Source organism: Carassius auratus, chromosome 2 (genome assembly GCF_003368295.1).
Source record: "Carassius auratus strain Wakin chromosome 2, ASM336829v1, whole genome shotgun sequence".
In the NCBI taxonomy this organism is placed as follows: Eukaryota; Metazoa; Chordata; class Actinopteri; order Cypriniformes; family Cyprinidae; genus Carassius; species Carassius auratus.
In genome coordinates this window covers 27448967-27463436 of record NC_039244.1, presented here as the reverse complement: position 1 = coordinate 27463436, position 14470 = coordinate 27448967, and the positions used below count along the sequence as shown (strand labels likewise).

Sequence of the window (14470 nt, the reverse complement as noted above, 5' to 3'; positions counted from 1 at the left end):
ATGCTTTGGATAGAGAAAACTTCAGGAGGAGATTTAAAAACTGCGGTGTTGATTCCAGATTCCTTAATCATAGAGCTCATTATCTACCAGTTGGAATGGCACAGCCTCTCCTGTCTGTAATCATGTCTGAAATTAAAAGCAGAACATGCTAGACTCATTCTCATAGTGCACGTCAAAGTGGCTTCGACAAACACATACACACACACGCACACATATATATATATATATATAAATATATAAGTGATTTCACATAGAGCAGCTGTTACTACACAGAGCCGTTGTTAATAGAGAAGATGCGCAAATCCACTATATTTTCAGTGTTTATTGGCGCATCTTCTCAGTAAACAATGGCTCTGTGTAGTAACAGCTGCTCTATGTGAAATCACGCACCTGATGGAATTAACCGCTGATTAGAGAACCGGCTTTACTGACGAGATGCGCATTAACGATCGGCCGATCGTGATCGGAGCACCCCTAGTTATAGCAATGCAACGAGTGTATACTATCTAACATTGAGTGGATTTTCTACTGTAAAATCACTTTCTAAATTAGCATTTAGTCTTTTTTTCTCAGTAAAAATACATAAACGTCCTCAAAAGAAGATACTTTTAGAAAGGTTTTTCCGTTACACTTAACAAAAAGGTTCCAGTATGTTAACTGGATTAGTTAACAAGCATTTATTAATTTTAATAAATGTTGATTCCAACAATTTTTAATAAATTATTTAAATCAAAGTTGTATTTATTAATCTAATTTAATGGACCAGAGCTAGTATGAACTACAACGATTTCAATCTCATAACCGATTTACAAATCTCATAAACGCACATTTATTCACAATAGAATATAGATAACACATCAACTGTTGAAAGTGACATTTTGAAACGTTATGCCAAATATTGGCTCATTTTGGATTTCATGAGAACTACACATTCCATAAAAGTTGGGACAGGTAGCAATAAGAGGCTGGAAAAGTTAAATGTACATATAAGGAACAGCTGGAGGACAAATTTGCAACTTATTAGGTCAATTGGGAACATAAAATTGGTATAAAAAGAGCCTCAGAGTGGCACTGTCTCTCAGAAGTCAAGATGGGCAGAGGATCACCAGTTCCCCCAATGCAGCGGTGAAAAATAGTGGAGCAATATCAGAAAGGAGTTTCTCAGAGAAAAATTGCAAAAAATTTGAAGTTATCATCATCTACAATGCATAATATCATCCAAAGATTCAGAGAATCTGGAACAATCTCTGTGTGTAAGGGTCAAGTCCAGAAAACCATCCTGGATGCCTGTGATCTTCAGCCCTTAGACGGCACTGCATCACATACAGGAATGCTACTGTAATGAAAATCACAACATGGGCTCAGGAATACTTCCAGAAAACATTTTCAGTGAACACAATCCACCGTGCCATTTGCCGTTGCCGGCTAAAACTCTATAGGTCAAAAAAGAAGCCGTATCTAACATGATCCAGAAGCACAGGTGTTTTCTCTGGGCCAAGGCTCGTTTAAAATGGACTGTGGCAAAGTGGAAAACTGTTCTGTGGTCAGACGAATCAAAATTTGAAGTTCTTTTTGGAAAACTGGGACGCCATGTCATCTGGCAGATCATAGATTCTTAAAAAATCTAACTGGACACCCTCTGCGGAGCGAGACCCGCGTGTAGGAAACAAGCGCGCTGCGGTTGTCCATCCCACACCCCCTCTTGAGGGCTACCTGTTTGATCCTGCCAGTAACATATGCTTGTCTCAAAGATTAAGCCATGCAGGTCTAAGTACACACGGCCGGTACAGTTTCTTTCGGAACATGCTGCACAACTCCTTGTTCAAACTCTTGTTCTGTCCAGGCTGGACTATTGCAATACTCTCTTGGCAGGTCTTCCAGCCAGTTCTATCAAACCTTTACAATTAATTCAGAACGCGGCAGCAAGATTAATTTTTAATGAGGCAAAACAAATACACGTCACACCTCTGTTTATCAATGTGCAATGGCTTCCAATAGCTGCTCGCATAAAATTCAAGGCATTGATGTTTGCGTACAAAACCACCACTGGCTCTGCACCCATTTACCTAAATTTGTCAGACTTATGTGCCTCTAGAAGCTTGCATTCTAGAAGTGAACGTCGCTTGATTGTGCCATCCCAAAGAAGCACAAAGTGACTTTTACGGACTTTTAAATTAAATGTTCCCTCCTGGGGGAATGAACTCCCCAACTCAATCCGAGCAGCTGAGTCCTTAGCCATCTTCAAGAATCGGCTTAAAACACATCTCTTCCATCTTTATTTGACCCTCTAACTTTAACACTCAATATTCTAATTCTATTCTTAAAAAATCTAACTACCTTTCTAATCTTTTTGTATTCTATTTTTATTTTCATTTATTATGCAATTATATATATGTGTGTATTTGTAAAGACTTCTAACTAGCTTGCTCTATTCTTTTTTTATTTTTTATTCTGTTTTCTTTTTATTTATTATATTATTTAAAATCCCATGCTATGTGTACTGTGTTAACCTAACTGAGACTTGTTATAGCACTTATATATCATTGCTCTTTTTGTTGTTTTTGATTGCTTCCACTGTCTTCATATGCAAGTCGCTTTGGATTAAAGCGTCTGCTTAATGAATAAATGTAAATGTACATGAGTGCATGTGGCATGGGCAGCTTACACATCTGGAAAGGCACCATCAATGCTAAAAGGTATATCCAAGTTCTAGAACAACATATGTTCCCATCCAGACTTCGTCTCTTTTCATTGTCATTTTCCAACATGACAATGCCAGACCAAATACTACATCAATTACAACATCATGGCTGCGTGGAAGAAGGATCCAGATACTGAAATGGCCAGACTGCAGTCCAGATCTTTCACCCACAGAAAACATTTGGTGCATCATAAAGAGGAAGATGCGACAAAGAAGACCTAAGACAGCTGAGCAACTAGAAGCTTGTATTAGACAAGAATGGGACAACATTCCTATTCCTAAACTTGAGCAGCTTGTCTCCTCTGTCCCCAGACGTTTGCAGACTGTTATAAAAAGAAGTGCGGATGCCACAGAGTGGTAAACATGGCCTTGTCCCAACATTTTTTTAGATGTGTTGATGCCATGAAATTTAAAATCAACTTATCTTTCCCTTAAAATGATACATTTACTGTATTCTGAAACTTCTATGTTTTTATTCACAATTTGTACAGTGTTCCATTTTTTGGGAATCAGGTTTGTAGCAATCAGTAGTATTTTTATTAACTAAAATTAACATAGATTAATAAATATTATTTTAGTGTTCATTGTTAGTTAATGCATTAAATATAGTTAAAAAATGGAACCTTGTAAGAGTTACCTTTTTTTAAAGTTTACTAAATAAACAATAGCTCTTTATTTGAATTCTTTTTTTCAGCGAAGATGCATTTAATTGGGAAAAATCATAGTAAAGACATTTATAATGGGAAAAAATCCATTTAAAATAAATGCTGTTCTTTTGAACTTTCTATTCAAAAGAAAAAATGTAGAATGGTTTTCACAAAAAATATGAACATAAATAATAATAAAAAAAATTAAAATATTTCTTGAGATTTATAAAAGATCATGTTACTCTGAAGACTGGAGTAAAATTCAACTTTGCCATGGATATACCTTTCAAATAAATTAATGAGAGACTTAAATGAAAACACTTTATTGCTATTGCTCATGATGCTAAATGATGTGAGTCAAAAAGCAATGTGAGTCAAAAAGAACACATTTCTTGTTTGGTGTTTATGAAGGGATCCCTACTGACAAGGCTGTGACAGACTGAAAATAAATAAAAATTTTCATCGTACCTGTTTTAACTGGGTCATTACTGGCTCAGTAGAGGAATACACTGCTTGATTCCCATCCTCTTCTTTCTTCCGCTTTTTACAGCGGGGAGAGGGTCTGTCTCCACTCTTGGGTGCCCTCTTGTTCCTCTGTTTCTTCTTGTCCTCTGGAAGTAATGGCCCAGGGAAATCAGGGTAGTTTGAATCCGAAAAGGTCTGTAGGGATGAAAAAACTGACACCATTAAGACAAATAGTTGATAAATAACCATGAATAAAAATGAAAATGATGCATCCTGACTCCCTCACCCCATTGCTGTCCATGGAGCTCTGTCGCAGAAAAGCTTTGTAGTCCATGGATCCCTCTTCCTCTGGCCTCAAACTGTCTTCAGACCTCTGTGGTGGAGTCCTCTTATTCTTCAGGAGGTGTTTGAGGAGTTCATTCCCAGCTTCCCCTTTGGAGCCGTTGGCTGGACTTTGGCTCGCAGGATGAGGCAACATTCCTTCCCTCTCTCCCTCTACCTTGACCATGCCTAGTCCCATTTCCATCTCCATTCCCTTATTCCCTTGGCAGTCACTCGCCTCCACCTTCTCCAATTTGATGTTGGACAGGATCCTGTCATGCATTTCCTGTTGGGTCATGGCCATCTCTGGCCCTCCACCGCAGCTGCCTTCAGAGAGCTGGCGCTCCAGCTCAGAGTGGGGCTGGCTGCTCATGGAGCCTGGTGTAGACGATCCAGGCTGGGACGTTTCGCAGAACTCATGGTCGCCAAAGACCATTGGGTTCCTTGTTGGTGTGGATGATGTATCTGAGACGCAGGGTGTTAACGGGGCAGTCAGGTCTGAGTGAGGTGTGGAAGGAGCTCTCAGAGACTCACAATCATCATCTTTCTTCTTCTTGCGGTTCCTTTTCTTCTTGGCCTTCTCCTCTGGAATGATGTTGGAGTACAGCTGGATAAGTGATGAACCGGGACCTGGAAAGTTTGGAAACTGGTGCCCTTGAGTTGGATTCTGAGGCATCATATTTGGCCCAGGATATCTCAGAGGTCTAGCTTGTGCTTGGACAAAGTTAGGCCCATGGGGTGCTAGGTTCTCAGAAACAAACCCCGGTCCCATTTCCTGAGGGAACGGACCGTTAACCATCATTGGTCTGGAAGGTCCTCCAACGAACCCTGGTTGCATGCTTTGCTGCTTTGGAAATGGTGGACATTGCATCTGCTGCTGCATTCTGGGTGGCTGCATGAAGTCCTGTGGTAAATCCTGGTTATAAAAAGGCATTTGGGACAAGGCCCTCATGGTGCCATCTTGGCAGTTAGGGACTTGCTGCTGCTCCATGCATTGTTTTACCCGCTGCCTTTCCACCTCCTTCATGAGCTGCACCCTTTGCCTCTCTTGCTGCTCCCGTAGACGCTCCTTACGCTCACGTTCCTGGAAGCCTTCGCTAAATGGGTTGGTATCATCGAAATTCACATGAGAAGACTCACCTCCTGCCTGCCCCTGACTGGGCTTAGCCACTGGCGGCTGAGGAGGCTGTGCCTGCACTACTTGAGCGGGCATTACTCCTGGCATTTGAGGTCCTCCACTGGGAACAGGTGCAGCGGGGTGCCAACCTGCTGTGATGGTCACATTAGCTGCATCTGATTGGCCAGGGGGAAGACGAATGGGCATCATGGGACCCATCATAGGTTGGTTCATTGGGGGCCCAACTGGCATCATACCAGCATGAGGCTGCATTGGTGGCATTCCATGCATCATTGCAGGCTGCATGACACCTTGTTGCTGCTGTTTAACCCTGTACTCCTCTATAAGCTCTGCATGCTCCTTCTGCTGTTTGCGAATCTGGAAAAAACAGACAAATTTTACTTTTAATATTCTTAAATTGGACTGAAACCTATTTCGTACTTTACTTTTTCCATTCATTTCAACAGGTCTATGACATTTTAAGAAATAGCTACAATGTTGTCTCTATAATATATAGTGGTGAATCCTTGAAACAGTGCACAAATTAAGCCAACAATGGTATTTTAGAAATAAAACTCTTCATTAGATGTGAATTCTTTGTAAATGTAGCAGCATTTCTTACATCAGAAAATATAATTTCATATATAGTACGGGGGCTGTTGAATGCTTGAATCTGATTGGCTGATTAGGCGTGCAATTATTTTCAGGGAGACACACAGCGAAAGTAGTTCCAGCCAGGTCTTGACCGCATTATATTTCAAACGTTTTCCAAGCCAAGCAAATATAGTAAACCCTAAGATAAAATCAACAAATTATTTCCCTGTTTTTGCCACAAAACTATGTTTTATTATGTACAAGAATCTCTCATTCAAATTCAAACACTAACAGCATGTTGTTAGCGCTGCTCTGATGATTTTAGTAATGTTTTAGTTTTTAAATTTTGGTGAAGTAAAAGCTACATGCCATATCACACTAGCGAGGTAATAACGGAGCTGTTCTTGATGCAGATGCACTTCATGAACAGTTTCGGCTGCACAGACTCGGGTAACACAAGCTTAATCACTCTCACTCACTCACTCACTCTCTCTTTCTCTCTCTCTCTCTCATAACTGCATTAATAACTGCAATAGTCTGCTATCAATGGGCTCAAGCTTCCATTACTAGATCTAAAATGACATTTGGGAATTAGTAACGTTGGATGGGATGAGTAAGAAATTTGTGTTTTAAGGGTACAAAAACCTGACAAATGTCTTGAAATATGAACAATATTTGAGGTGTGGTAACCATAGTATAAGAAGAATAATTGAATATAAGAAAAAAAAAAGCACACCTGAGCTTGAGGAAAGATCCCCACCTAATTTTCGAATAATACCACGGCCCGTTGTCAATTATTCTTATGTATATTACCATTTAAATTTGTATAAACCGTAGCTGAACCACAAATTTGACACATTTTCATTATCAGAATGTGTTCTGTCCTTGATTACTGCAAACAACTTTGCAGTTAATGTCTAACTTTGATTATTAGAAAGAGAAACAGTATTCAAAATATTTAAGTATTTATAGAATCTGTATTCACTGTTAACAGTTCTGAACAAATACTAAATAATGAGATGATTAAGTTCACACTAAGGACAATAACTGTCCGAAAATAGTGACATCCATTCCTCAACTTTAGTGCTAACAACACAGATGAATAATATCATTTGAATCACTTTCAGAGTATTTTTTCCAAACGATGAACAATTAAAATACTGTTAACCAATCAGAGTCACCTGACTTCAAATAGCTTTATCATTTAAAGCTGCAGACGACAACTGCAGCATATATTAAATAGATTGTTATCGTCCACTGGTGTGAATTGACCTTGAATTAAATAACAAGCTGCATTGTTTTCAATGATGAAAGTATATGTGTTGTAATTTACTTTTCAACACTATCATAAAATTTTTTAGATTGTTATAAACTGAAAACTATTTAAAACCACAAATGACTGATATTATGTGTGTGCTTTACCTGTTCCAGCTGTTTCTGCACCACCCCCTGCTGTTCTGTCACATGTTTCAGCTGCTCTGCGTCCTCCTCAGGAAACTCTCGCCCTGCTTTCTTGGCAGTTCTCTGCTTGGCTGACAGGGCCTTTTTTGACTTTCTGTGAGCCCCAATCTGCTCCTCCAAAAACTTCTGCTGCATCTGAAGCAGCTGCTGGGTTTCCCTGAGCCAGTCCTCATACTGAACCTTCTGTGCATCATCTTGATGAGACAAAGGTTGACATTTATTACCAGCATACATACAAATACATTTACAGAATCATTTTTGTGATTAAATGTAAAATGACAATTTAATATATGCTTAGTTTTGGATTACATTACACATTATTAAACATCTTTATATTCAGAATTACATTTATAGTGTCTTATAACTGGGTGAGAAACACCAATATGGACTGTATTACTGATCTATTATTATTAAAGACTTACGGGCAAATCCTGTCCCAAAATTTGGGGGATTGGGTCGTGCCACATGAGGAGCAAGTTTGTCATCCTAAAGGAGAAATTAACAGAACAAAGAGACAATCATTACGGACTTGAACTGCAAAAATTATTATTAAATATATATATATATATATATATATATATATATATATATATATATATATATATATATATATATATTTATAAAATTTTTGGAATATCTAAAGAAGAAAATCTGCCCAATTGAAAAAAAAAACATTAAAACTACAGCTATTGATTACTACACACTTATTGGTAGGTAAAGTACAATCAAATTTCATACACACAAGAGGTGTAAGCGTTCAAATTTGGCTGAAATCTGCGAAATCTTAAAGAGTTCATTGTGGGCCTGCTGATAAAGAGAAATCTGATTTGAGTCTCACCTGTCCATCCAACTGCATTGGAGATATATCTCCATCGGGGCCTGGTAACGCCTGCTCTGTCTGGACACTAATTGAGATTTCGTAAAGACGAGAATAATGGAAGAGTCGTAAAAAACTCGCAAACTGAAATAAATCAAATAATATTTCAGTCAAATAAACGAGCCCATTAACTCACTTGTTCATGACCATAGGAGACATTCCCATGTTGTTCTGGACCATCATTTTATTGATTCCTTTTAATGCAACCATCTTTGCCTTCATTATAGGGTCAGTGATAGCATCAAAATCTGAATAAATCAATGGAAAGAATGCAAATTTAAGCAAATGATATTCAAGTACACAGTTTCTTAAAACAAAGTACAAATATTAAATTGTTTAGCTTATGTTAAACTGAGTAAAACTGTGTTTTAATGGATTATTCTGTTAAAAATACGTAAAGCTCTATCCACAGCATCTGCAGCATTTTACTAATTACCACCAACAAAATTTTTTAAACCTCTGTTTGTAAAAACAAAAGTAGTTTTACAATCAAATCAAAGTGTATGCAATAATTCCATCAGAAGTGCATTTCATATGTATGCTTATATATACATTTACTCAAAATTACAAACAAAATGAATCAGGATTTCCAGCCGAACAGCAGGTTGAAACTGTTCAAAACAATTTAGCAATTTGTGCACAACCACATTTTAAAAATTGCAGTAAAATAGTTGCACAATGAAATGGTCAAATGTTGTACAATGGGTTTCTTATCTTTTCATTCTTTGACCAGCTGTTTGCCAAAAGCAAATTAGTTAAAGGCCTAATCTCGAATCAAGGAAGAACAAAATTACATTACTTATTTTATTAGCTGCCCCTTACCTATGTTGGGGAAGAAAGATTCGCTAGAACGATGTCTTATAATAGCTTGCATTTGCTTCTGCTGCTGCTGCTCCTGTCTCTCCTGATCCAGGAGGTCTTGAAGAAGAAGTGGCTGCTCTTCCAGAAGCAGTGGTCTGTTCTGAATGTCTTGCTGTGACAGCATTGCCTGTTGAGTAAGAATACTGTGTTGTTCCCCTGAGAGTACAGCATCCTTTTGATCCAAACCAAAAATATGGCTTTGCTGCTGTTCCTGAATGGAGCCTGGGACTTCTAATGCACTTTCACCATGAGAAGACACCAACGATTGGTCAATACTGAAGCTAGTATCCCTCCCCTGCACTGAGAAGTTTCCTTGCCCCAGCATAGTGCTACTCAGTGTGATGGTAGCTTCCTGATTTGGAGGGTTGCTTTGTGCCGCTGACTGTCCACAGTGTTCATGCTTCTGTGATTCACCTTCTAGTGGTACATTGACCAGCATGCTAGAAAGCACCGGAGTAGCATCGGAGTGAATTCCAGACTTTAATACTTGTAAACTGGCATCAATGTCATTTTCAAAGCCGGCTTGATTAATGGCAGCACCATCATTTACCTGATTCTTACAAGAGGTGTCTTGGGACAAGCAATCTTTAACTCCATTTTTGCTATCCTCCTCTGTTTTCAAGGAAACCAGCACCTGATCCTGGGGAACGCCTTGACCTTGAGACTGATCGGTCTTGTCAACCACTTCCTTCACTGTCGATGTAGAGCATGATGATGATGATGAGCCATCAAAACTATCAGTCTTTTTCTCTGCTTTTGTCTTTTGGAAATCAGATGTCTCAGTGTGGTCTTCTATTGGATCACTAAGATCCAGGTCCTCGCTAAGATCTAAATCAGCAACAGCATAAGCAATTATATCAAATTTTCCAGATGTTAAGAAGTCATCTAGATGCAGGTCATTTGTTTCAAGATCCAAGTCCTTTCCATCATCTGGATCGAGATTTAGGTTCTCCAAGTCAGCATCGACAAGGTCCTTCACCTCAACATCTTCAAGGTCCTTCACAGCAGATTCATCAGTATCGATTTTCTCCTCAGGTACTTCATTTGTGGATAAAGGGACCTCATCGTTTTGAACAGCAGATGTAGCAGCAATATGTAGAGCACTGAGAGTCTCGTTGGAAGCTGGTTGGCTTATAGACCTTGTCAGGGGGATTTGTGGATGTCCAACTTTCATGGGAATATTGGCCTGCTGTAAATTTCCCAAGCTGAGAGATGCCTGCATCTGCGTATTAGCTACCTGAGACTGATTCATTGTTGTGTCCATTGGCTTTGGAATCTGACTGAAGGGGAATCCCATTTCTTGGCCATCCATGAAACTTAAGGGTCGTTGCTGTGAGGGCAATTCCATTCGATTTTCCTGCATAGTAAGAGTTCCAAAGGGAAGCCGCTGTCTGCTATCTGGCACTCGGTGTCTCAGTTCTATAAAAGGCTGCCCCATGATGTTGTGCTGTTGCACGTGTAGGCCACGAGGAGGCAAATGTGAGGTTACTAAAGGGTTGCCTCCTATTGTTTTTCCAAAATCCATAGACATGGATCTTCTCATCTGTGGATGAACTTCAATTATTGGGTCCTGCATCTGATGAGGCCTTGGAGCTAGCAGAGGACCTTGGTTATTAAGAGTGATGGGCATCCTAAAAATAACAGGAGAACATTATTTTTTTGCAGTGTTTGAAAAACTTTAACCAATTCATCTCCTACAGATGTTTTAAATTATGTAAAATCACCCACCTTGGCCCAAGCTGCCTTATATTTGAGTCAGCATCCCCAGGAAACTGTAGTCTAGAAAACTGGCCTTCAGGGAAATGTCCCTGCTGATCTCCTGGGAATGGCCCATGGAATCTCTGAGGGGCTCTTACAGCCCCTGGACCAGGATATGGTGGTGGCGGGCGATTAAACATTTCACTCTGTTGGCCTGCAGACTCCTGACTCCAGTGCTGAGGGGTTCCTGGAGGCATGTTCAGAGGATGATCCTGTACTCCCTTGTCTAGACGTATGGCACTTTTCTGCTGTTGCTGTTTGAGGATCAGCTCCCGAATACGCTGACGCTGTGAACAAATTAAAGTTGTATTATATGGTGTTGTACAAATTATATATTGTAACTAATACAGTGCACAAATAAACCATCTTAAACAGAGTAGCAACAAAACAAAACAACACCTGTCTGAGTCTTTCCTCAGCTTCTGCAAGAGGTACCGTTTGAGCTTCAGAGCTGGGCTGGCCCATTGTGTGGGAACTGATACTCTGTACAAAACCTTGTTGTTCTTTGTTGTGTCCACACTGAGGATGTGGAAGCATGGGGGCCTGCTCAAAAGGGTCATGAATGGGAGTTTGATTGGGTCTACTGGATAGCAGCTGAGATCCGGTTTCGTCTGTCATGCCCAGATGTTTGAGAGGCTGAGGTCCATGTTTTGTTGGACTGGCAAATGTGTCTAACATCAGGACTTGAGAAGGAGAGAATGGATCTTGATTAGACATGGGCCCAGGTCCAAAGCCTTGTCCGACGCCTCCAGAATGAGGGGTTCGTGAGGGATGTGCATATGAATCATTAGGTAATGACTGGGACCTTCTCACTGACTGTGCATGAGGATCGGGCCCAACAGACCGTGGTAGTCCGGGAGGTTGATTAAAAGGATCAGGAGTCCTTTGGTGACTTGGAGACTTGGGGAACCTATCTGCCATTCCTGAGCGTGGGGTACCAGGGGATTGTGCGTAAAGGTCCATTGACATAGGGGACATTATGCGGTTTTGAGTCTGCTGCTGAGAGGGCTGATTCATCATGACCGGATGGCGAGATACAGGCTGCTGGGAGTACGGTTCAGGGTCATGTGGTCTAGGTGTGCCTGGCATTCTGGTGTATGGGTTAGAAAATGGAGACTGAGAAAAAGGGTCACTCAAAGGTCTTGGTGTAGCAGGTTGTTGTCCATAGTCACACTGGGAATAGTCTGGTCGAGGGGTGGAGGGGGCTCGAGCATATGGATTACAGGAAGGCTGGCGTGCCATTGGCCTAGGCTGAGAAAAAGCGAGGGTTTGGGGCTGTCGTGAAACCCTTTGATTTGCATAGCCGTCACTAACTGCAGGACGAGGAGTGAGCGGAGGCTGCGCATAAGGATCATTCTGTTGATTCTGGGAGAATCCCTCAGAGGAACGAGGGGGCATCATTGGTCTTTCGAAGGGATCCCCATTTGCTCTACGGGGATGCATACCTGCATATTGTTCCTGAGTCTGAGGGGGTGGCATAGGGGTTTTAAAGACCTGGACGGACCCAGATTCATTGCTCCCTGGGATAGGTGTGAGTAAAGGACGAGCATATGGGTCTGAGAGTATCATCCTGCCCTGAGGCATCCTCTGGTAGGCTTCCTTTCTCACAGACACCCTAGAGAATGGATCATGGCCTGGGGAGCCAATAAGATGCCTCCCTTCCAAATTCTGACTAGCTCTGGGAGGGCACATAGGTTTGAGAAAAGGGTCTATAGCTCCTGCTGGTCTTGGGGTGTCTGGGGGCTTGGCATAGGGGTCATTACATATGGCTGTTGGAGAGCCAACTGGCTCTGAAAGACCTCTGGGAGAGTTCCCTGAGTCTGAGCTACGGCACGGAGTTCCCTGTCCAATAGTTGGTGGTCTGGGGGTGCCTACCATTTTGGTATAGGGATCCCAGGGTGAGGATGGTCTAGAGCCAGAAGAACTTGGGGAGAACATCTGAGGGCTCTGTGGCTGAGATCCTGAAGATGGGGGTGGTGGATGAGGGCGCAAAAAGACATCATCTGGGGAACATGTGGGCGTGCCAGGCAGCTGTGAATTTGAAACCCCATTTTTTGAACTGGTTTGCTTGGGAGACATGTTCCCATCGTTGGAATGCACAGACACTGGACTCTTCAGGTTACTGGAAGAGTCATGCTCATATTGGCTGATTGACGGGAGCTGTTGCTGCTGCTGCTGTTGAAGTTGTTCATTCTTCACCTGCTCAAGTTTCTGTGTAGCTTCAATCTTAGCTTGCTGCTTACTTTTCTGTCTCATTTGCTACAACAAGTGAACAAAATACATATATACATCATTAAATAATAATAAAATATATCATTATATTATAATTACAATAAAATTCCTTCAATAGTAATAAATCAAACCAATTTGTCTGTTGACAAGCTTAATTACTTCTTGGCAAAAGGGAACACACAGATGTGTGTCAAATGAACTCATTTGAAGTTCTGAGAATTTATTAAGAAATCTGAGTTTATGCATAAATAAAACATCACATTAAAAAAATATATATATATATATTCCTTTCTGCCCTCTCAAACCAAAACTCAAGCTTTAGTAGAGTTTATTCCAAGGGCTGCCCATGCAAACATTTCAACAGTAAAAACTGTAGGACAAAATACAGTTGGCACATTTGTTACACGTTAATTTTGTTTTTAATGTTATGCTCTCAATGAAAAATGAAATGAAATGTCTCAGTTCTACAAATTAGACAAAGATGTAGAGATGTAATTTATATCATTTACTTGCTGCTGACAAAACAAAAAAAATTCTGGCAGTCAACAATTTAGCTCTTTTCCAAAGAAATGACTATAGAAGACTTACCTGTCTATACTTCCATTCTTGTTCATGCTCTGATTCCTTGTGCTTCAGTGGATCTTTGAACAGTAATTCTGGGTCCAGTGGTGGAATAGCAGGATCAAAGACTTCTAAAGGCTGCTGTGGCTGAGGCGGCTGCCTCTTAATGGTCTCGTTGGACATTTGAACTTTGTTAATGCGCAGGGCTGCCCTGTTATCTCTGGCCTTTTGCTGTGAATGGCAGAGTGGTTGTGCAGTGTTGATATCAAAGAAAGACCACTGAAATTCAAAGGTTGCGTACATTTCCTAAAATTACATGGTTTTTAGAATAATTGTCTAAAAGGTTTTTTTTTTTTTTTACTTTAAGTGGCACTCAAGGTAATGTTTCCTTTAATCTTATATTTTTAAATTTATTTATCGTTTAGACCATAATGAGCTCCTTTCGTCCAATTTATTCTTTTGACTTTTGAGTATCACTCAAGAGTCCCTTTATCCTGTTGAAATAAATTCAAATCTGGTTTATTATTTTTAGTGACGGCCTGATCCTTGTCTAGTGGGTAGACCAACATAGCCATGTTATTCACCAGCAAAATTTAGCAGCATTCAAAACACTGTATATGTTGGTTCACCAGAAAACCAGCTTCCCAAGCTGTTGGTGATGATGATATAGATGAGATCTATTGCAGCAGATACTGTGTTAACTTACCACATACGGAGCCCGGTCCTGTGAACTTGCTTTTCTCCACAGTTTTGCAATTTGTTTCACTCGTGTTGACCAGTCTGTAAGGTTATAACATGAAAATAAAAGTATCTATTAGAAGAATAAAATTGAGAGACATTAAGAAAAGATGTAAATCTAAATAAACCATATTGAC

At 40.3% G+C, this 14470-nt stretch overlaps 1 protein-coding gene across 1 annotated transcript in view; it reads right to left on the bottom strand.

Annotated features, from left to right (window-relative positions):
• LOC113038829 (histone-lysine N-methyltransferase 2C-like) overlaps positions 1–14470 on the bottom strand; it is a 114704-nt gene that overhangs the window by 24386 nt on the left and 75848 nt on the right. The window contains 11 exon segments of the mRNA XM_026196532.1: positions 3817–4008; positions 4100–5629; positions 7268–7500; positions 7729–7792; positions 8145–8211; positions 8320–8431; positions 9006–10675; positions 10773–11089; positions 11202–13061; positions 13623–13826; positions 14302–14375. Coding sequence (XP_026052317.1) covers positions 3817–4008; positions 4100–5629; positions 7268–7500; positions 7729–7792; positions 8145–8211; positions 8320–8431; positions 9006–10675; positions 10773–11089; positions 11202–13061; positions 13623–13826; positions 14302–14375 — 6323 coding nt within the window.